A 23711-nucleotide genomic window follows, 5' to 3' on the forward strand; every position below is an offset into this window, starting at 1 on the left:
CTGTCCTTGGGGCTTCCCTCCCTATTAACCAGCAATGTCTGTGCTGCCTACACAGCCTGGTGGGTATTTAAATGGCTATCGACAACAGCATGCTGAGAGCAACATTTGTTAGTTAGAGCCTACAAGGGAGGTAGGGTGAGGAAACTGGCAGCAAAGCAAGTAAATGAATATAAAAATGCTTAGTCAGGACTTCCATCTGTCATATTGATTGTTTTTAAGATAAGAGAAGATACATTAAGAAGCTTGCATGCTACTATGAGAGAATAGAGTTATAGGTGATAGCCTGGCTACAGACCAAGACTGTGACTTTAAATAAATCCATTCTAAAGAGCCCTGCCATACACAGCGGGGGAGAGGTGATAAATGACGGCCTCCAGTCCTGTTACCTCTCTTTTCAGGGCAGTCAGCATCAAGGTGACTCCACTCCTTTTCCACTCGCAGGGCCCCCTCAACCTGCCGCTTTCATCCGCAGTACTGGAAGAAAAAAACAGAGGGATTGCTCCCCACATTTATCACCTCAGTGTCAGTCCAGATTTGCTTATTTATTTTTCAATTCAGAATAACTAATGACTACATTTCCTTTCTGAAGGTGCAGCCCAGGCTGCAGCTTCATGACCGCCCACTTTCATGAACCCACTAAAGCTTTAGCTCTTGCTGGTCGTAGCCATCCCCTCCCAGCTTCCAGCTCATGCCTTCCCCTTCCCCTCTGCTGGCACCAGCCCCTTGCACTAGCCCAGAGCTGGAGAAGGGAACTGGTGCAGCAGGAAGGGTACTAGGTTTAGTGTAAAGCCTTAATCCGGGGCAGTGCACCGCTCTGCTTCTTCAAGTCGCCCGGCAGTGCTGCAGCACGCAGCAGGGGTTGGGACTGTGGGAGTGGGATGAAATGTGGGACCATCGGGGACTTTAAAACAATTGTGATTCACAACCCTCCAAAGCTTTCTGGGCAGGAAAAATAGGCCTAAGGAAAAAGAATTGTGTGTGCTAGCTTTAGGTTAAATTCCCTTTGCTAACACAGACTTCCTACCTGACTTTGAACAGGCCATTTTCATCTCTTTCTGCCTTAGATTTCCCTCTCCAAAATGAAGACAAAGCAGTGCTTTTATCTTTCAGAACAAATACGTTAGAGATTTTGAGGTGACGATGTGTCCGGGTGCTTTGGGAGCAGGGGCACAGGAAGACTTGACAGATCTGCAAATATTTTTAAACTGCTTTTGTCTCAAGCTTCCCTTTTTTAATTGCATTAATTGAATACAGCATCTGTACTGCAAAATTTGTACTGCACAGTTACTTTTCAATCATTTGTACCATAGAATTATTCTCTTCATCTGAACCTAGGCCTGATCTGAGGAGATCGGTTCAAGCTCATCAGACCTGACTTTGTCATCTTTTTTTTCCAACAGAGCTAATGGATGGTTTAGTTTGTGACCAGAACCATCACTTACAGGACTTCAGATTAATAAACTTGCTTTAATACAGAGCAGATGGAATGGTTGTTTGGACCATGACCATTTTTCCAGAAATGGATGATAGTACTATATAAATACTGTCATTGTGTTCCTCTTCCTAGTCTAAAAAGCCCTGCTCAGAGAGTAATATTTGAAATGTTTATCTCTAGAAAAAATATACTTGGCATAGCCATAACAAGTGGTAGAATATCCTTTTTGCCTCAGAATTTGAGATTAGAGTGTCTATATTTATAGCTAAATGAGGATACCACTAGAAATAAATATTTATTGAGGTGGTGATTTTATTACAAGGGCGGATCATCATTCAGAAAGAAGAAGTCAGTCCTGTATTTACAAAACTCAAATGAGAGATTACAGACTAGTTATTCTGGGATATATCAGTCCAGCTCTGGTGAGTTGACTTTAAAGGGCCAATTACCAGAAAGCATGGGCACCAGCACCTTTTAAGTATAAGGTCCCTGAAAGGTCCCTTGACCTCTTTTTGAAACTATGTGCCTCCATTTTCTCTCTGGCTTTACCATACACTTTTTTTCCCTGACCTTGGAAACACGCTTTGTTTCTCTGTGTTTAAGTTCCTGCATTTAGAAAACGGGGATTAAGAACACTGATGCGAAGCTGCTCCAAGTTTATTGATATCTGCAGCTTAATGAACTCTAATGGGCAGCACTGTACAAAAGCAAAGATTTATTTACATATTACTAAAACAATTCATTTTTTAGCCCACAACAATGTTGTACTGCACATCTTCAATGAGTGCGTACTTGTCCATTTGAAGAAACAACTGATTTAACTAAATGGTTTTTGAAAGAGATCTAGAGAAATTGGTGCAACCCCATCATGGAGATAAATTTGCATCAGCCTGAGTGCCTCATATTGATTAAGCTTATGTCAGCAAGGAATCAACTTGCTAATTCCATGAAAGGCACTTTTAAACTGAAATAAGAGTGTCTACACAGGGGGTTAGTTTAATATTGGCACTTTTTTTCCGAAACAGACAAGCCTTTAAGCTCCATATCCCTAGTGCTGAGCATTTCAAAAGGAAAAAAAAAAAAAAAAGATGTGGCAAAGTAGACATGGCAAAACAATTAGGTTTAAGAAACATCCTTTCCTCGGCATTCTGAGTGTCTGAGTGCTGCATTGTCTCAGAATTAGGCTTGCTTAGATTTGAAGCATCTTTAAATCTGCTGCTATCTCACACTTCATGTGGGAACACAGGTTTTTAATGGCAGAAATAATACTGGCTGGCATATCCCAGAGACAGGGGTTCAAGGCTGTGGTCTCACAGCAGCCTATGGAACTGTTATTGCAAATCAATGCATCATGTGTAAGAAGAAATTAAATGGTGCTTCCAAAACCCATTTAGCAAACCGTGTTGCTTGTCGTGGCAGTGGTATAGATAAAGTTCAGGATAACCTGCTGCCAGTCTTTCTCCTCCAAAAGGAAGATCTCGACTTCCAACTGTAAACTGCAATTACATATGTATTTGGAAGGATGTACATGTAGGCACAGTGCATCCTATCACAGACCTTTAAGCAAATATTATATTAACATATTTTAATCAGAATCTGCACATTTTAAAAGACAAGATGTATCCAAGAAGAAGCTATACAATCATAAAAACATATAAATAGAAATATAAAATATCAATGGCTTTGCAGAAATACTATGTCTTTGTCTATCTAGAGAAAATGGCAGAGCAACAGAAAACATCCGAAAGACATCAGTAAAGTGCTTCTTGAATTTTAACAATAAATACAAAAATAATTGAGGATAACACATGAGTCATGAGGTAGAAAATCCTTCTTTTCCCTCCCCCACTTTCTGTCCAGTGTTCTTATTCTTATGTACATCATTCCTCATGAGTGTCCAGACTTGAAGAACAAACAAGAATTCCTCATCTGCCTCACTTTCCCGGTAGAGTATGTAAGGATGGACTTTCCCTTGCAGTGCTGTTACTGGAATACCCCCCAGAAAAAGTGGTATTCCAGTAACAATACCAGTAGGAAAAAGGTGTTTTCCTCTGAAAATACAGAGGTGCAGAAGCAGACCAGAATCTTCTGGATGTTAGAGATTAATACAGCCAGAAGTTGCCCTAACTGAGGGCAACTTGGATCCGAGTCTGAGGTATGGAACAAAACCTTGATTCAGATCCTGCATTCAGCCAGAGGGGAGCACAACGCTTGGGACACTGAGATGACGTGGCTTGTCCTGTTAGCCTACCATGCTGGGAACTATGTGATAGTTTTCTTAATGTTAGCAGTGCAGTATGAAAGTACCTAAAATTACATTAATCATTCCTGCAAATAGCAAATGTGTGGGTTTCCACAGGCAAATCCAAATCCACTAAAAAATATACAATTATGTTGTTCACTATGGAAAACAGAGTTACCATGAAATCTAGAAGGAAAGAGTCCAGATGCACATTGATGTGCAATGGCTTAATGTTCCGATAGAGGCACTGGGGGATGAGAGGCTTGAATGCTTTGCGTTTAGACTGTATGTTGTGATTGCACATGGGGGCTGTACAGAATGACCACCCATGACAACAGAGAGTTAGACCTCATCATCCTTTAGGTAACATTCACTGCCATGAACTGTGAGACTTTCTGAAGTGCTTCTTTTTCTCCTCCTTGAACACTGCAGAATCAGGCTAAGGATGGTTTATATGGGGCCCATGCGTGATATCCTAAATACTCCTGGAGGTGCTGGCGTGTCAAGCAGTGGCTGTGCAGCCAGGATCAGAGAGCAGATGAAATTCTAACTGGAAAAGGCAGCTGCAGAACTGGGGGAAGGCCTAGAAAACTGCTCTTCTCTATCCTGAGGAAAATTCCTTTCACAAAACCAGCCCAAAGTTTCTGAAAAGAATTCACTTCAAAATACAGCTGACTCCTCTTATATGGAGAAAAATGTATTCAGGGGAGAATAAATGCTTACAAGCAGATCCTAGTTGCTCGGACTTTTCAATCTTTCTGGGCAGTTTGCCTCTGTTTACACTGGTTAAATATTTAAAGCTATCTTTCCAAAGTAAAGCAAAAGCCCAAAAGATTTCTTTTAAACTGAAAGTTGAGATTCTCTTCTAGTCTGTACCAAGCCACATTCCATGGATAAAGGCAGAGGCAGGCTGTGAATTACTCCCGGCTCTGACCTCATCCTGCTCATTCTCTCAGTAACATTCATGGAAAATGCACGCACACCTAAAAGACAAAGAAGAAAATCTTTCCTCTGCTCTATCCCCCGACCTCACACACAAACCTTTTACATTTGTGTATCTTGAAATACTAATTCAGAAAATATGGTCTTAACTTCATTCGCATCAGTATAAATAGGGAGTAATTTCATTAAAAGAAAGGTACTTAAAGCATAGCAAAAGCAGTGTGGAAAAGTAGTTAAAACTGATCGTGTAATTCCTCCTTGCATCCCAGCCTTTTAAAGCTCTTCTCACAGCATCGATGAAAGCAGCAGGTCTGCTCTTGGGAGTAAGGATTGCAGGCTCAGGCCCTTAAATCAGCATCTCTGTGTGCAAGGAACAAGGGAGAGACTGTGCTGTTCTCAGACGCTGTACGCAACTGTAGGAGAATTCACCTAAGAAAGAGAAACGACAAGAGAGTAAAAATATTCGCATTTGCTCTGAACAAAACGAGCTGTGCTCTGCAATTGCCCTTTTAAGAGCTCTGACTTTGTCTCGTTCTCCGGAAAACTTCTTGCAGCAGCAGAGAGCAGCCCCTGCGCCTCTCGCCCAGACGCAGAACATGTCAGGAAAGGCAGGCAACATGCGGCTTTAATTTGCAAGGGATCATCTACATTTCTTCTGAACAGAAAAGAAAACAAAATCAAATCTCCACATACTCAATCTATCTTGAATAAACAGTGTTAAGGAAAAAATGCTGTGGGTATTGGGAGGAAGAGACTCTTTGTAGTCCGCTCTGACTGTGCCTAGCGTTTCTCCTTGTGCCTCTTTAGAGCACACAAAATCACTGTTATGGGGGTCTGATTTACACGAGTGCTAGTCAGAGATTGCTCTTTATTCCTAGCCCATGCTAGTTTGGGTTACAATAGGTGTCACACAGCAGGAGTAAATTACCACCGACTTTAGTGCTAGAGCTGCATTTCCACTCTCTTTCTCCCATTCCACAACCCCCAAATACAAATACAGTACAATTTTAACCTAAATTGACAATCACAAACTAACACAGCCAATTAATAAAAGGCACATATAGAGGCATCTGGGAGAAATCTGAGGATAAGATGACCTGGGCCAGCTGCTGGTAAGAGAATTACTTTATATCTTGTCAAATGCCTGTTAATAACCACTGCCTCTGCACTGCAAAGACTTTCTGGGCACTTGGCTGTAGAGCCAAGAGATGCTTCGCTGCAGTAAGTGCTCTGGCGGCACCATCACCTAGGGCTCGTGTTCAGCTCCTACCGATTTTCTCTGCCAGTCACTGCATGTGTTTGTTATTTCTGTCAGCACGGGCATGTTTCCAAGCCTCCTAGATGTTCCAAGAAACAGTCAATGTTCAAGGTAGGCTTTTAAATTTTCAGGATTTTATTCTTCTGGCAAGACTAAATCTATGAGATGCTATGGCTCATGGCCTTGGGGAAGATGGCTATGTCATTGGCATGTTGCAAAGTGAAATATATCTTGCTATGCAACAGTAAAAGCTGCTTGGGAGTCTTGCCTAGATAATTTTTCTCCAGAATTTTGGTCTGTAGATCTCTGTGTCAACTTTGAGGATCACACAACTTAGTTTACAGAGCCTGTATTACCTGGATTAAGGATTTTATCATCAGAAATATATGGTAGCTTTAATATGGCAATAGAAGGAGGAACCCTGTTTTATGTTACAATTCCAGGTGTATGACACTGTAATTACCTGTCCTTCATTTCACTGCATTTACATTGTTCATACTGATTCTCCAGCAAGCATCCTTGTCTGTGCACAGTGAGGGCTTGATGTGATATGTGTTCCCAGCACTGAGGAGAGAGATGCTGTAACGAGACGTACCTGAAACTGTGGACCTGTACTGTTTCACTTGGAATCCCCTAGGTCACTCTGAGAGGTTTCATGAATGTGAATCAAAAAAATCTTAACTGTTTTTATCAGGCAAGATTCATGCTCAGCATCAAACAAAAATCATTCAACATTTAACTTGCCACATCATACTAGGATGACCAGACTTCTAAACCCTCATTTGAAATTCAAATCATCAACTTAAAAGGTAGTTAGCTGAGTATATCTTTTGCTTTTATTTAGTGGACAAACATACATTTATGTAATCATCTGTCTTTAGATTTCATTCATTTGGGTGGCCACTAACCTTACCACACATTCAGTTTGTGGTTGTATTGCATTTCTGGCTGTATGCAGCATAGGTCTGTGATATAAAGCTGAACAATTTCCTCTAGAAACATAAGTTTTCTTTAAATGCTGTGGAAACTTTTACTCTATCCTATTTCTGCCAGTCACTTAGAGGAAAACAAGAAAATAGTGTAACTACTTTTTTCTTCATTTCTTCCCATAATTAAATTAATAATTTGATGGCTTCATGGTTCTTTTTGTTTTTCCTCAAATATTTATGTTTTCATTCCCCTCCTCATAACAAGTAAAAAAGCACAAAAAAGCACCCTGCTGACAGCAGCACAGTGACGATGCAATTGGGATAGAACCAATGCAAGATGGAGACCATAAGCACCTACAATAGGCAGAAAGCAAAATTCCAGTGTTTTATCATCCTAGTCCTGAAGCCTAGTCACACAGAGGGTTGAGGACGAAATCTGGTACTCCTCCCTCCTGCCAAGCTCCTAATTTCCACTAGTGGCAACTCTAACAATAGGACTTTGTTTTGAAGTAAAAAAGCTGAAATTCCTTTTAAGGTATGACTTTAATGTCTAGGTTTTCACTTCTTTTCTCATGGAATTTCCATGGCAAAGGGGAAGAGTGCCTGGCCTTCAACAAAGACCCGATACGCCTGCGTAAAAACATGATGACTGTTGTACTGAACCAAGCAAAGGTAGCATTCAGTCCTGTTTCCTCTCTCTCAGTCACTCCTGGTGAATACCTACTTCAAGAACACTTCAGGAACAAGACATACACAGTGATATTCTCCTGTGGATGTGATGTGCAGGACTGGGGTAGTGGGTAATACTACAGAAGGAGCAGTATCTTGGCTTTTGCTATAAGCTTTTCTTCAGGTTACAAATGCACCTTTCACTTAAGAATGACTGCTTAAGATTTACTAATTTCAATTAAGATTTCCTAAAGGTATTAAGCCAGCTTGGAAAGGAAGAAGGTGGTATCTGCAGAATAGAGAGGCTATTAGTCATACAGGTGGGTGGGAGGAAGAATGGCACTTATAAGCTAAGCAAAAAGGAGAGACAAATACCTACCTGATGGCCTGTTGTTTGAGAGAGAGAAGTGGGTGATGGAAGCAGGAGCAGAATGTTTTTGTTTTGTGGGAAACTTTCACTCACTAACAGCATGGTGATGCACAGGACAAAGTACAATACATTCCTGGAACTACAAAGGGAATATCGGAGGATGCTGATGGGTTGGTGGCAGGGGGTATTTGTTGCAGTAGTAGCAGGTAGGCATCAACACGTTTTCTGTTTCTTGCTTAGGCAGGGTTTAAATGGACCTGCTGTTTTGGGCCACAGAGAATAATGTTCCTAATTATGAGTTTTGTGGTTTGGGGTGCTTGAAATGTAGGACAAGTGCTTCTGGGAAGATTCTTTCCACACAGGAAATCTTCTGTAAGGTGAAAAATCATTAAACAGTTAAAACCATCAAGTCCTAGGAACTTAACAGCTCTCAGTCCTTGTTCTTCCCCCCCACCCCCCCAACATCCCATCTGTTCCAGCTTCTACTTCTCCTTTCTAAGCTGGTCTTCCTGATATATCCATATCTGAGCTCTAAGCAGTTGCTCCCAAGTTGTATTTAGTGTTGCAGCTACTTCTTCAAAACTGCAAAAATGGTTTATAAACCCCCAAATTTGTCTATTTTCCCTTCCTTACAAATCTTGCCCTGTCTGCACTGATCCTATTACAGGAATACACTTCTGGCTTGTTGCACACACTAACTTAGTGACTTTTCAGTGTATTTTTTCCCTGTGTTTGAGAACTGAACATTTCATAAATATTTCAAATGCAGACCCCTGTAGAGAGAATTTAAGCCAACTGAGGATGGACTTGCATGTTTTAACTGCCTTTCCTGGATTCTGTGATGCATCCCCAGGTGTGGAAACCACATGTGGAAATCCACAGAGTCTTCCTGACACTGGCTAGAAATTCACGCTTATGTTCTCTGTGAAAGAGTGTGCATATCTGTTCCTTTCCAAAGATTCAGTGTTCAATTATTTTAGAATGAATAGGAAAACAATACTATCATTTAGGGCTGAATATAAATTAGGTTTTGTGCTAGGAAGGCGTTGGTAATTTTAATTACTGAGGCAGACGTGAGGAGGAAAATCTCTAGATTAAAACAGTAAATATGTTACATGAGGAATCAAACCTTTTTCAGCAGGAGATGGAAAAAGACAGCATTTGTACTCATCACTTTTGAACTACAGTCCTCGGAGAAGAGAGCTCTTGACAGAACTCAATGAACCTCAGTAAATGAGGACATCAGCAATCAACATATTTAAGGCTGGGCAATTTCTAAACATGATCCTGCTCCGGCAGGCAGTCGTTATACAGCACAGATCTTGCTCTTAATTAGTTTGAATGTGGGACAGCACTGCTGGGAGAAAGAAAGTGGCCTAAATAGCAGGCCCAAATTTTATCTGCAGCTATCCAAGAAATACGGATGTCTTTTATTAACCCTTGCCACCTGTGACAGCTAGAAGTACACGCTAGGCTTGTCTTATTCCTAATGGATTTTTGCAGCCCATTAGCCCATAAAGCGAAGAGGCTCGTAGCATGCCGCAGAGAACCAAGACAGCTGGCCAGGGAAGTTTCATGCCTGGTTCTGCTCTGAAAGGCAGCATTAAGAGTCAGACAAACATGAGGACATTCATGTCCATGACACAGAGGCTGGGTTACTGCGCGTTTAGAAAACGTGCGAGGATCCTCCTCACCTCCAGGAGCACAGTTTATTATTCTTCTTGAATTCCAGCGAGCCCAGTAAACCCCCCGCTCAGCCTCCACCATTTTTCCAGGCTGTGCACTTTGGGAGAACCAACAGAACGGCCATTCTGTACCAGCGGACGCGCCTTCGACACGCCGAAAGAACTGGCCATTGTTGGCAATTACTGTGTGCCCATTCACTTGGCAGGACCCCCCTTTCTCAGGACACAGTGAGCACTTTAAAAAACCTGCCGGGAGGTACTTCAAGTCACGCAGCATTCACCTTAAATTAAGCTCAAAAAGCTGCGCGTTGGGCAGATGGGGGACGAGGGGCCGGGCAGCCCTATTTTCGTGGTACTTTTGTGTTTTAGGCTAGAGATGTAGAGGCTGTGGGAGGGACACGTAGGTGAAATACTGACAACAACTGAGCAGCGCGATCCGTGAGATGTCTCTGGAGAGAGGGAGGGAGGTGGGTTTTGGCCGCCTCACACCACCAGCTGCGTGTTTCTGAGGCGGCTCCGCTCTCACACGGCCCCAAGTTGCTGCAACCACCGCATCCCCTCGGTGCGAGCCCCGCACCGACCCCGTCCCTGCTCCCCGCTCCTGCCTCCCCTCCCCTGCCCCTTCGGGATCACCGGCCGGGCCGGGAGCAGCAGGGCGGCCGTCCCGGGGGGCGATGCCCGGCCTCCGGCCACAACTTGTCCCCCCTCTCCCTCCCCACCCCCGTCCCCTCTCCCGTCCCTGCGGCTCCGCGGCGGGGGGCGCGCTGAGGGGAGCGCGCGGCGGCCGCTTTGTGAGGGGCTTCGCCCGCCCTTTGTGCCGCCCGCCCGCGCTCCCCGGGACCCCCCCCCCCCCCCCTCGGTCCTCCCCCAGCCCCTCCGAGCTCGTCTCCCCCCCCCTGCGGGGGCTCAAAGCGGCCCGGCCCCCCCCGGGCCCCGTCCCGCCCCGTCCCGCCCCACCGCCTTTGTGCGCGGCTCGGGGCAGCCCCGCGGCCGCCTTGCGCCCGCCCCCGGGCGCGGCGCTGGAGCCGGTCCCTTGCGCAGGAAACTTCGGCGTCGGTTTCAAGGCCCCTCCCCGGCGGGGCAGGCAGACTGCGGGGCGCCTGGAAACCGGTCGGAGGGCGCGCGGGCTCGGGGGGCCGGCACAAATGGACGGGCGGCGGCGGCGGCGGCGGCGCTAGGAGGCGGTGGCGGCGGGAGGGAGGCACGGAGGGAGGGAGGGAGCGAGGGAGGGCGGCGGGCGCTGCCTGCCGGGGCGGGCGGCAGCAGCAGCAGCGGCAACAGGAGCAGCAGCAGCAGCAGCAGAGCGAGTGGCGGCCGGGGCTGCCCCGTCCCTGCCCGCCGCTCCCTTCATGAGCCGCAGCTCGGGGCCCGGAGGAGCGGCGCGGCGGCGGCGGCGGAGGGAGCCCGGCAGCGACTGAGCATGGCCGAGCGGCGCGGGCCGGCGGCCGGCGGCGAAGTTGGCGGCGGCCGGTGGCGGTGGCGGTGCCGGTGGCGGTGCCGGTGGCTGCTGCCGGTGCCGCTGCCGCTGCTGCTGCTGTGGGCGGCGGCGCTGCCGGCCGGGGGGCAGCCGCCCGCGCCGCAGTACAACGGCGAGCGGGGCATCTCCATCCCGGACCACGGGTACTGCCAGCCCATCTCCATCCCGCTGTGCACCGACATCGCCTACAACCAGACCATCATGCCCAACCTGCTGGGCCACACCAACCAGGAGGACGCGGGGCTGGAGGTGCACCAGTTCTACCCGCTGGTCAAGGTGCAGTGCTCGGCCGAGCTCAAGTTCTTCCTCTGCTCCATGTACGCGCCCGTCTGCACCGTGCTGGAGCAGGCCCTGCCGCCCTGCCGCTCCCTCTGCGAGCGCGCCCGCCAGGGCTGCGAGGCCCTCATGAACAAGTTCGGCTTCCAGTGGCCCGACACGCTGCGCTGCGAGAAGTTCCCGGTGCACGGGGCCGGCGAGCTGTGCGTGGGGCAGAACGCCTCCGAGCGAGGCACCCCCACGCCCGCCTTGCACCCCGAGAGCTGGACCAGCAACCCCCAGCGTGGGGGTGCCGGCGGCGGGGCTGGGGGCTCGGGGTCCGGCGAGCCCCGCGGGCGCTTCTCCTGCCCGCGGGCGCTGAAGGTGCCCTCCTACCTGAACTACCGCTTCCTGGGCGAGAAGGACTGCGGGGCGCCCTGCGAGCCCGGCCGCCTCTACGGGCTCATGTACTTCGGGCCCGAGGAGCTGCGCTTCTCCCGCACCTGGATCGGCATCTGGTCCGTGCTCTGCTGCGCCTCCACCCTCTTCACCGTGCTCACCTACCTGGTGGACATGAAGCGGTTCAGCTACCCCGAGCGGCCCATCATCTTCCTCTCGGGCTGCTACACGGCCGTGGCCGTGGCCTACATCGCCGGCTTCCTGCTGGAGGAGAGGGTGGTCTGCAACGAGCGCTTTGCCGAGGACGGCTCCCGGACCGTGGCGCAGGGCACGAAGCGGGAGGGCTGCACCATCCTCTTCATGATGCTCTACTTCTTCGGCATGGCCAGCTCCATCTGGTGGGTCATCCTCTCCCTCACCTGGTTCCTGGCCGCCGGCATGAAGTGGGGCCACGAGGCCATCGAGGCCAACTCCCAGTACTTCCACCTGGCCGCCTGGGCAGTGCCAGCCATCAAGACCATCACTATCCTGGCCCTGGGGCAGGTAGACGGGGATGTCCTCAGCGGCGTCTGCTTTGTGGGCATCAACAACGTGGACGCGCTGCGGGGCTTCGTGCTGGCCCCCCTATTTGTCTACCTGTTCATCGGCACCTCCTTCCTGCTGGCCGGCTTTGTGTCCCTCTTCAGGATCCGGACCATCATGAAGCACGATGGCACCAAGACAGAAAAGCTGGAGAAGCTCATGGTGAGGATAGGCATCTTCAGCGTCCTCTACACGGTGCCGGCCACCATCGTCATTGCCTGCTATTTTTACGAGCAAGCTTTTAGGGAACAGTGGGAAAGGAGCTGGGTCACGCAGAGCTGTAAGAGCTATGCCATCCCCTGTCCTAATAACCACAGCAGCCATCACCCACCCATGAGCCCTGACTTCACCGTCTTCATGATCAAGTATCTCATGACCTTAATCGTGGGCATCACCTCGGGCTTCTGGATCTGGTCGGGGAAAACGCTGAACTCCTGGAGGAAGTTCTACACCAGGCTCACCAACAGCAAGCAGGGCGAGACCACCGTCTGAGACCCCCGGCCGGGGGGCCGGACGGGCGGAGGACCTGGGCTCAGCCCGCAGAGCGCCTGCCGTGCCCCGGTACCGGCCGCATGCTCACGCTTATCCAGCCCCAGCAAACTTCAAACTTTGCGGACTGCTTGTCGTCCTGCAGGCGACGGGGAGCAGAGGAAAAAGTCAGGTGGGAAACTCCTGCGCTTGGGACAGACTTGTTTTTTTTTTTTTTTTCTCCCTCTCTCTCTCCTCTCTCTCGCTGTCTCCTGTAGGAACTGAACGTACTGTAAGGTTGGGGGAGAGGGATGTAAATAGCCTCTGTAAGATTTTGTAAGTATATTTGTATTTAAATTACAAAAAGTCTCACTTTTTTAATTATTTAGGACATTTTTAACCCGTTTGCAGATTTTGCTTCCTCGCCCTCCCCTTTTTTTAAAGAGAGAAAAAAAAAAATAAAAAAGGCATTGGATTTTTATTTTGTAGGGCAGGATGGGGAAAAAATTACCGGCAAAAGAAACCAAAACAACCCCCTTTCTTCTCCCCCCCACAGGTTTTGTAATGGCTTTGCTTGGAGTTTCAGTTGCATGAACAGCAGGGCCTGGACTGAGGCGGCTGTGACTGCCTAGGGCGCCTCCCGACACGGGCTGGGTGCTGCTCCCAGCCTGCCAGAGGTATGTGGAGGTGGAGGTGGGGTTGGGGAGGAGCGCCGCTTCCTGACGGCCTCCCTGCCCCACGGTGGGGACAGGGCAGCCAGGACAGTCACCCGGCCACGCCGTGGGGACATGGCCACGCTGTGGGACCGTGCTTCGCCATGCCTCGGCCGGCCCCAGTAAAGCCAAGCCCTGCACGCCCGAGTCAGTTTTGGAGGGGGGAAAAACAATGGCCTGCCCTGCTCGAAGGTGTGTCCGGCCTTTTTCCGGAGGGAGAGCATCGCCGCAGTGCCCTGTACAAGGGGGGCTGGCTGCTGGCTGCCCTTTCTCGTTTTTTTTTAAATTTATTTAAATGCACCACATAGTTGAAAAAGAGTTGGCAGGTTTTGTTTGGCTTTGGCCAGGAGTTGAGGTCGAATACCGTCTGCACCTGTAGCATGTTGGATGGCTTCAGAGGTGAACGGGGACGTAGATATACCAAACTTCCTTTTTTTAAAAAAAAATAATTTTTATTTAATTTTTTTAAACCCACCTAATGAATTTTCCAGTCATCAAACTGAGAGGTGTCCGCTCTGGGTTCTCCTGTAGAAATGAGATTATTGGTCTTGTCTGTCACAAGGTGCATAGTTCTTGGAGGAAAAAGATAGAGCCTAACTGTGAATCTGAACCCGGGAGTCAGTTGCAGCTCCTGCTGTCATCACGGGGCAGCTTGTGCATGTTCACATTCTTCTGGTAACGAAAATGTTGAGGGAGAACTACCTGGAACGCCTTGCTGCCCTGCTGGTGTTTACTGAGGTTAGCAGAGGGTTCAGTGCAAACAGGATCAGGAAATATGAGCTCAGTAAAGAGAGCTTCATCAGAATAAAATGCAGCATTCAGATTTTTTTTTTTTTTTTTAATTAAATCCATAAGCTGGCTCTTCATTTTGGAAGCATTTGAGCCATTGCCATTCTCCTGAATTTTAATTCATTGACATTTAATTCATTACACATTATGAGGGTGTGATGATTTTTTTCAGTAGTAAAAACAAAGGAAGGGAAAACAGAAAACCAGAATGTCTAAGCACTCTGGTGGGATGTTAGTCCTTAAAGAGCCTCTGCTGTCTTTTTTTTTTTTTTTTTTTTGAGTTCAGTAATAACATCACATACTACAAAGATTTGGTATCATGTGTGCAGTATGTCTACTGCCTTGTATTCTCCTGGGTGTGTGGGATTGTACTTCTTGTTACAAAAGAAAAAAAAAAGGTTAAAAATGAAATGTAACTTTCAACAGATGCATTTGAATATTTAGTCCTCTGTATGAAAACCAGCAGAATGCTTCTCTCCTGATTGTATTGTTTTAAACTTTTTATATTACAAATGCCTGTATTTAGGTTCATAAACATTATCTATGGCTACCATACCCTGAAATGCAAAATTATTTGAATTTGGTATGCATTTATTTCTGTTCATTATCACAAGATCATCTATATTTATAGAGGAATAGAAATTTATATATATTAAATACCATATTTTTAATTTCTCTGAAATAAATTGAGGTTTTGTACAAAACTATCTTGTCCTTTTACGTATTCCTCTGACTAACTCAAATGCTGTGTGAAAGCAGTGTGTATACTACAAGATGTGTGGGATTCCTTTTTTCTTTTCTTATGTTGAGTTCACAGTAACAAGCTGGAATTCAGTGTAGGAATTCATTGTGCATTTTGGTTTTTATCTCTGGGCTGGTCTAGATTAATCCTTCAAAAGAAGTAATGTAAACTGTTCAAGATCTCTGACAGGGTATGGTTGGTGGTGTGAAATCCAAGAAGAGATCTGCTATATGGCCGGAGAAGAAAGAAGCTCACCAGTTGTTTTTTTTCTTGTTGTTGTTAAAGAAAAGGGTCCGCTAAACTTAGCCTTTCTTCTCCCTTTGCTGCTAAAATAATAAAAAAAGATTTTCTCACTGCTCAAAAATGACACTCAGATTATGTTGCAATATTGTCAGAATATTTTAATGAGTAAAATAGTTTTGTTTTCCTGAATTTGAACTGTTTGGTAAATCCAGAGTTAAATGATATGTTCATGGAAGGATTTCAGCTTTGTGAAAACTAAACACATTCTTAAATGTTTCAGTGCAACGCTTTTTTTTTTTTTTTTTAATACTCATTGTTCCAAGTGCCATTCTGGAAGCATGGTTTTCTGAGGAAAGGCTGGCTAATTATGACACTTGATTTCTGATTTCAAGTGTTACAAGATGATACAGCATTTCAATCTGTAGAGCTAGAGAAAGATGTAAATGACTTTGGCACGTTTACTTTTTTCAAATTGTGATGCATAAACAGCTGTAGAGAAGTAAGGGAAGCTTAAAAAAAAATCTGCTCCAATGACGTGAGACAAGAGGATGGAATTTTTTTCATTATTTTTAAATTTGTTTTATATAAACGTAGTTCCTGCTTTCCCTGTTTTCCACATTTTTCACAAGTTCTTTTTTTCTTTTTCCTTCTTCAATATTTTAGCATTTAAAATTGTACTGGTCAGCATGCAGCTAATAACCTGAACTACAAGCCATTCAGTTTCATTTGCAATGGAATTCTTTTTGGTCAATGTATAATTACATTTAAGCCATTCTGACTGATCTGTCTTCTTGCAGCTGAATGTGTGTGATTTCTTTATGCATGGGAGGACACATTAAATTGTAATAGAGACTTTTCATTTGTGGTAGGGATGGGAGGACCAATTTAAAAAAAAATACTTTTGAAAGATCAGTAATGGAATTATAGTTTATTTATGAAGTAAAATGTTGCTAATATTTGCAGTTCATGGTTTGCAACAAATATGGTCCCTCTTCAAAGCTCAGGAATTTTTCCGTATATTGTAGAGCTGAATTCAGTGCTAAGTTTTGGTTATTTTGATAAATACACTAGAGAGCACAGTATAATCGTTTAAATGGCTCGACTCATATAACAGCAAAGCCTTGCTTTTTGTTTGCTAATTTTTATGAACTTTCACAATGCTGTAATTTGCAAAGCTCACAGTCATTACTGAATGCAGTGGTGCCATCTGTGAGACTTCCCTACTTTCTTACGCTTCTCTTTTTCAACACATTATTTTAGACTTTTTACTAATATGGTACAGAGGTGTCCTTTGCATGGGCATGTTGCAGTGATCTCTGATGCTTTACCTCTCTCTAAAACCAAATCTATCCACTGCTCTGGGGAATTTAGATAGGATTTTTTACAACACCATCTGTATAACTGATGTACCTTGTTTTCCTGAGACAGTATCACTGTCTAAAAAGAAGCAGTGTTGCCCAGTTCTCCTCGTCCCTGATGAGATGGATAATGTAAGAACAAAAACTGTAGTATAGCAAAGTTTCTTGGTTTAGAAGTCCTTGTTAAGGCATTCCTTAGTCAACAACTTTGCTGTCCCTCACAGGATATATTCATAGCCTGAAATGAGGAGGCAGTGGGAATTACCAAGTTACTCTATCCATTCCACCGAAGAGAGCTGTAGCCTGGAGAACTGGGGATGCTGATTTACTGTTCATCCTTCAGTAACACTAATGCTCTTTAATGTAGTGGCAAATTTGTGGTATTGGAATGAAATTATATGCTGTTTCCATAACAAATCCTATTGGGAAGAGGAAGGATTTCTGGTTAGTTCATTTTGTAATGCCCCAAATTTCTAGTCCATGCATGTATTTTTTATAATGTTGCTTCTTCCTTCCTCCCTGCCAACTGAATGGAAAGGCTGCAGTCTGCAGGGCCTAAATTCTGCCCCGTGGATGGTGCCCACCTTTCTGCTGCCATCTCAGTAATTCTTGGTGGGCACAAGTGCAATTACAGGTGGTGCTGAGGATTTCTTTCATTCAAATGGATGGTAGTTGCATTTTTTGTATTCAAAGGTATGGAAAGAGGCTTCTGTAAATGCATAGGATGAGTATTTTTGAAAATGGGCTACAGGCTAATACCTCATCTGTCTTTTGTCTCTCCAAGTCACAAGAGACAATTTCCAAACCAACCTGATGATCCTTTTGAAATGTGTGCACTCAGCAGCTGAACAGGGAAATCTGTCAAGGTTTTGGTGTGACATGGGTACCTTACAATTATTGATAGTACTTTTTCAAAAAAAAAAGTTTGCATTTGTGTATCAACTTGCCCATCCCAGTCCTGCATGGCATCAGAAATCTTCAGTTAGAAGCAGAACTTCTCATGACAGCTGAATAGGTGATATGAGGTTAAATTGCTTACCTGTAAAAATAAGGAAACTGAGGTAAGGCTCCATTTTCATCACAAATTGACCCTCTAGTGCTCAAACACTGGAATTGCAGCACATTTAATAGAAGTTTGCAGTGATAGCACCACAGGAGTATGTGGCAATGCCGTGTAAAATCAACCCTAAATATAAACACCTCTTTCTCCCCTCCCTACTTTCTGTTATTTTGTTATTAATTATTGTTTGCATTTGCCGAACCAGAGTGCCATTGTTCTGCATATTATGCAAATGTAGAGCAAATAGATAATATGGATTCTGAATGCAAAAGTAAGTTGATACAAAATCTAAGTCCTTCTGCTGCACGGTTCCATTAGTGAGGGTCATTCTCTGGTCCGGAGCTGTGGGAGTTTCACACATAGCTGACTTGTAAATCTCTTGCTGTAGTCTACAGGTTGAGTTGGAAAGCTTAGGCAATGATTCACATTCATATGGAGAGAGGGAATATTGCTTTTCTTGTTTTAGATTGAGCCCCTTGCCTGTGTATTTACCGCACAGAAGTGTCACCAGGGAAAGGCTTTGTTCTGAAGTTCCTGATCAGTTTTGAAATAGTAGTACCATAATTTTAAAAATAGGTTAGAGTGGGTTTAGTAAGTGAGGCTTGGTGGTTTAGGCTGAGGCTTTGCTTTGCACAGTTCAGGTTTTAGAAGTCCCCAAACACTTTAAGATGTGAAATAATTGTGTAAGGACAAACTAAGCACGCAAGGATTGGATCCTGAACACATCACAAGCATTTGAGACCCCATATTGATTTGAGAGTAGCCCAACTGCTCTATTAAAGCAGACTAGATAATATTATGTCCTGTAAGAAAGAAGAAAGGCTTAATTGCATTTAGGTAGTCATTTGAGGTCAGTAATAACTCCTTATATGAACACTGAATGGAGATGCAAATACTGTTTCTGTCATGAGAGGGATTTCAGTGAATTAGCAAAATAGTCCTTAATAAGCAATATATGCATGTGCAACAACTTGCAGATAAAAGCAATACCACTTTGACAGTTTAGTTGTAGAAAACACTTCCAAAAATTTAAATATTTTAAGAAAACATCCTGATTTTGTAGGCCTTGACAACTGTGTTTCAGATCTCAACTTGTGTTTAGTCTAAACTTCCAGTGTAACCACATCAGAGAGTCTTCCATGCATGAGGTCTTGCCCTTGTTTGCATTCAAATCAGCAGCATTAAGTTGCTTATCTTGAGGTTGAATAAATAAACTCTAGTCTTCTAGTCAGACAACACTTAATGAAGACCCGTGTTCAGTCATCAATGTCATGTGAAATGCTGCAGTTGGGAGACCCCACAAGCCTTGCCTTCTCCCCATATCCCAAGGCTTTGTAGCCATGCTCGTAATACAGGATGGGACGTGACTGCACGTAAGTGGGATGTTCATGGTTAACTGTTAAACTACAATGCAAACTTGCTGTGTTGGGAGGGTTGCATAAGCCACCATGGTGTGCTTCTGATGGACTATCTTAGAAATAACTTTTTCAAAAATACACAAAAAAGATGGACTCTTCTCTGCAATTAACTGACTTTGGGATAGTTTCATTATCAATGGTCTGCAACATCTAATAAGGTGATGTTGGCTAGCATGTAAGGCTGCCACAGTTCAGTAGTGCATCACATCAAATTAAATTGTTTGTGTTACATCACCAGAATCCCTTCGGGTGAAGGGAAACAGTATTTTAGTCTATGTCTAATAGAACTTTGCTAATATTAGCTACTTAATGCAGCTCAATTTTAAACAGTCATTTGTCATGGGACATTTTGATGACAAAGATTACAAGAAAAATAAAAGTGGCCCTGTATCCCTGAGGTGGGATGTCTTTATGCTGTTTTGTTGCATACTTGTCTGTATAATTCAGATCTTTTATGACAGTTTTACATTCTGTGACTCAGTGTTGGTCACATTGCTGTATTTGAGACTGACAATATGACTCATCAGTGCCGTGTGACTTGTCATGTTGCCTTCTTCATGTTAATTACTATTGCGTTCTCACTGGTAACTTGTTTGACATCCACTACCATGCTTAGAGTACTACAGAAATGAGGGATAGCCCAGTGGCCACAGGAGTTGGCAGTCTGTTTAAGAAAGCCAAGAGCATGTCAGATCTCCCCGGCAGCTTGCTCACCACTGATATAATGCCTGCTGCTCCATCTTGGGCACTTAGGCACCCTCCTTCCCTCAGAGGTGACATTTGTTTCTTCTGTGAACTCCACGGGTGTCCTACTGGCAAAAGCACTACCGAGGGCGTGCTGAATTGGCCTGTTTCCTTGGCTAACCTGGTTCCATGTTGGCTCTCGTTTTGTTTTTCACCCACCTACCTGGGGTGGAGGCTAACTGGCTGCCCTCAATCCCTGCAGTTGACAGAGGAAGTTCCCGGCAGTACACTCCATTGCAACATCCCTAGCTGGCCTTCTGTGGCTCCTCTTCTGCTGCTTGCTCACCCATGCCATCCCTGAAGACTCCACTGGAAGTTGTATTGCCCTGACCACTGCCAGAACACAGCTCATTCAGTTACCAGTTTATTCCTGAGGACTGACCAGTGCAGCGTTCATCACAAAGTCATTGTTGGCCAGAGAAGTAACTTGCTCTGGAGTTGTTCAACAGTTTCTTTATTCACAACATTTTACTCTGAAGTACAAGCACAAATACTATCTGAAAGGAGCTGATCTTGAGTTAATACTGGAAGCGTAGTGTGAGCAAATAAGGATTTTCCACTTGTTCAAATTCAAATATGACTGCATTATGATAAATTGGCTCTGTATAAAATTGAGAAGAAAAGGGTGCAATCACACCTTCATGATTGCCTTCAGGAAAATGAGTGTTTCATTTATAGCCTACTCCTGTACAAATGCATGTTAAGAGGAAATAAAAAGGAAAAAGAAAAAAAAAAAAACAACACACAAACCTCCAGGTGGGCTTCTCAAAATATTTACATAACTGAAAAAAATTGCAGAAGAAACAGCTCATCACAAAGTCAGATTTTACTGTGACTCTTGTTAACTTTTCAGTACTTCTTTGTCTGTAATGGTAAAAGCTTCACTTTTATTTTCTGTGAACACAGAGGGGAATTAGTCACTTCCTAATATGTAGCCCTCAGTTAAAAGTCAAAAAGCATATTTATTTATTTCTTAATTAAAAAATAATAACCTAGTAATTCAGAGAGAAATAAAAGAAAATTTTGGAACATGCTCAAGGGGTTAGTGTTTTACAGGATTGGGTACTTCAGTGTTAGTGTAATTATTAGAAACAAATGGTGTGCAGTCACAAAGGTAAAGATACGGGATCTGTCCCATGCCAGTCACAAGCTGCAGCTGGCACTGCTGTAACATGGTGGCTGAGCATTGTCTTTGCTTCCTGACGTAAAGGCAAAGTTTAGCAGCTCCTGAGGGGTGAAGCTTGAGTCCTAAGCCCAAATGTGATAATGGTTACATCAGCTGGTAGACCTGTCACCCTGGGTATCATGCTGGGGCTCCTGTCCTGCAGTGCTGAGGATAGAGAGAGAAGCAAAGATGGGGGCCTGGGAAGGGAGGAGGCTGCAGCGCATGGGTGAGGATAGGTAAAGGAAGCAGCATGAGGAGGAGGAGGGATCGCTGGTGGGGTTACAACAGGAGATGGTCATCTGAACAGGCCAGGTTTGGGATGAATCTGCAGGATTGGTGCCTCCCCTGCCAAAGGTAGCTGCAAGCCACCATAACTCATATGTGGAAAAGGAACGGCTCATCAGAGCTTGCAGAAGCCATGGGGAGCTCCCCCAGCAACATGTCCCAGAGCCAGCAGAACAGCTTTTGCCTGGGTGTTTCTGAATCATGGCAAGACAAAATCCTGATTGCTTCACGCCAAGCAGCCTCTCCGGTGCCCAGCCTCCCCCTCAGCCTGGCCCCGGGGCGCTGGGCAGGCCCGGGGCCAGGGCAGGGGTGGGCCACAGGGCTGCGGCCGTGGTGGGTCAGGGAGCTCCTTCTGGATGGCAACCACAGGCTTTCCTTTGGCTTTCCCTGGATCCTGTTTTCCACTCCGAGATTAAAAATCTCCCCTCAGGGGAGAGTGAAAAGGAAATTGTGTGGTAGGCTTTGCTATGTTTCCAGCTGACTTTTTCCATAGAAGTGGGCAGTTGGGCCCAGCGTTTCTTAAGATGCCTTTACAGTAAGGGTAAATCCTGATCCTGCAGAAGGCAATAGCAAGTCTCCCGTTGGCCTCGGTAGGGCCATAATTTCTTCTTGGGTTCAAGATGCATTTGGAATTACTTTGAGATCCTGGGGACTGAAAAAGGTAAGGGCACAAATAAAAATTTCTCATTCAGAAGCTGTTCACAGTGCTTAGCTCAGTTCATCGGGTTTAAAAATATTTTCAATGTTTTTCTGATCCTGTTTATTAAGAGTATATCGGTACTATCCAGGGGCAGATATTATCTAAGGATCTTTGACTCTTCAGTACCTCTCTCCTCTGTTTTGTCAAAAAAAAAGGAGAACAAGATTAGTTTCTCAAAAACGATCAGTTGCAAAATGCTTGTTTTGATTTTGGGGTCTTTTAAAAGAAGTTGTCATCCCTATTTGAAATGGAGCTACTTTCACTTCCATGCATGCTGCTAACATGAATGTCTAGAAGGTATTTCTACCATCATTTGTTTTTCCAATTCTTTGTAAAATTTCCATTTCATATTTTCTCAGAACTGTTTTCTTCTTGCAGCAGTTCTGGAAATAGCTTTTCTTCACAGGCAGTAAGGGGATGTGTACCATCCATGGAGGCAGTCTGGAGAGCAGGCACAGGCAAACTGCAAAACAACATAACTTGTGGAATTAACACTTCACGTTGACACCCATTAAAAATATTCAGAGATTGACTCAGCCTGCCTATGCTGCACAAATAACATGCTTGGCTCTGAGTGATTTGAGATCTTATCTGCTCTCAGTGCATGTTCAGTGTGGAGGGCCTGATCCTGTTCTTATTAACTTCCAAAGGAGTTTTGCTCTTCACTTCAAAGAGAATTACATCAGCAGCATTTGCAGTGAAGCACATGCAGTTCCTGTATCTTTTCCCTTTTTTCTTTCTTTTTTTTTAAAAAAAAAAAAGTTATATTCTAAACTACAGCAAAACAACAACAACAACAAAAGAGGCTAGAAAGCAGCAAGATATTTTTTTTTTTCTGTTGAAGAGGGTTCTTGTATGAAGGCTCTGTTTATTTGGAGTTCTTAAGTGCAAACTGAAAGTAGAAACCAGCAAGAGCAGAGATTATCAAGTGTTTGGTTATATAGAGAGAGACCAGAGCCCCCTCCATTCCCATTGTCCCTGTGTAGGGAGCCTTGCACAGTCTACAGCATCCTTTGCACTTCACACACCTACTGGCAAAGGCCTCACAACCTGCTGGAACCTGGAGCTGAGCAGTTACCTTCTGCCTCTGTTAAAACATCCACACAAACAACAGTGCCTGCAGTGGTCACTGCAAACAGCTCTCTAAACCCTGGGGAAGTCAGCAGCATTCCTTTTGTGTTTTCTCTGTGCATAGCTTTTGAAAGGGAGGAGGCACGTATGGAGGAGGGATGGGATGGAGCAACCATTGGGGATTTTGTTTGTTTTTCTGTTTCTTCCAGGCTGTCAGATTAAACAGCAGAATGAATTCACTGGCATTTTGCCTTTTTAGTTTTATTGTTTTGTAGAAGAAAAGCCTTGTGACTCTACAAATACCAGTTCCTGTGGGGAAAGGGGGCAGCAAACACGTCACTCAGACATTCTCCATACTTCATGTGTTTTAAAACACCTCTTTGTGCTGGAAGCTCCAGCTTCTGGCTCCACAAACTCATTGCCCACCACGGTTCTAGAAGAACCATCCCTGCCCATGGAGGCCCAGAGGGGACCCCTGGCCTCTGCAGTCCCCTTTCCTCCACTTCCAGGCACCTGCCTTGATTCAGATGCTGATCTCCACTGTGTTTGTCCGTGAGGTCGTCACACAAGAGCATCATCCGCTGCTACCTGGCACCAAATGGTCATGAGATGGTGACAAAACTGCATGCTTCATCTGCCAAACTCAAACCTATAGACTTCAGTTTAAAGGGTCTTGTATCCCCATTTCCTATTACCTGAAGCCTGCTTACCT

General features: G+C 45.0%; 1 protein-coding gene and 1 long non-coding RNA gene across 2 annotated transcripts; one reads left to right on the plus strand and one right to left on the minus strand.

Moving 5' to 3' along the window:
• Positions 1–1711: 1711 nt before the first annotated feature.
• Positions 1712–10658, minus strand: LOC137852312 (uncharacterized). The gene is made up of 2 exons (XR_011093766.1): positions 5143–10658; positions 1712–5048 (listed from the first exon to the last, which is right to left on the minus strand). It is a non-coding gene; the product is annotated as an uncharacterized lncRNA (long non-coding RNA).
• Positions 10659–10681: 23 nt separating this feature from the next.
• On the plus strand, positions 10682–14917 carry FZD1 (frizzled class receptor 1). Its single transcript, XM_068673925.1, has 2 exons — positions 10682–12904; positions 13268–14917. The coding sequence occupies exon 1, from the start codon at positions 10951–10953 to the stop codon at positions 12733–12735; it is 1785 nt and encodes a 594-aa protein (XP_068530026.1). The 5' UTR covers positions 10682–10950; the 3' UTR covers positions 12736–12904; positions 13268–14917.
• The last annotated feature ends 8794 nt before the right edge of the window (positions 14918–23711 follow it).

Source organism: Anas acuta, chromosome 2 (genome assembly GCF_963932015.1).
Source record: "Anas acuta chromosome 2, bAnaAcu1.1, whole genome shotgun sequence".
NCBI lineage: Eukaryota > Metazoa > Chordata > Aves > Anseriformes > Anatidae > Anas > Anas acuta.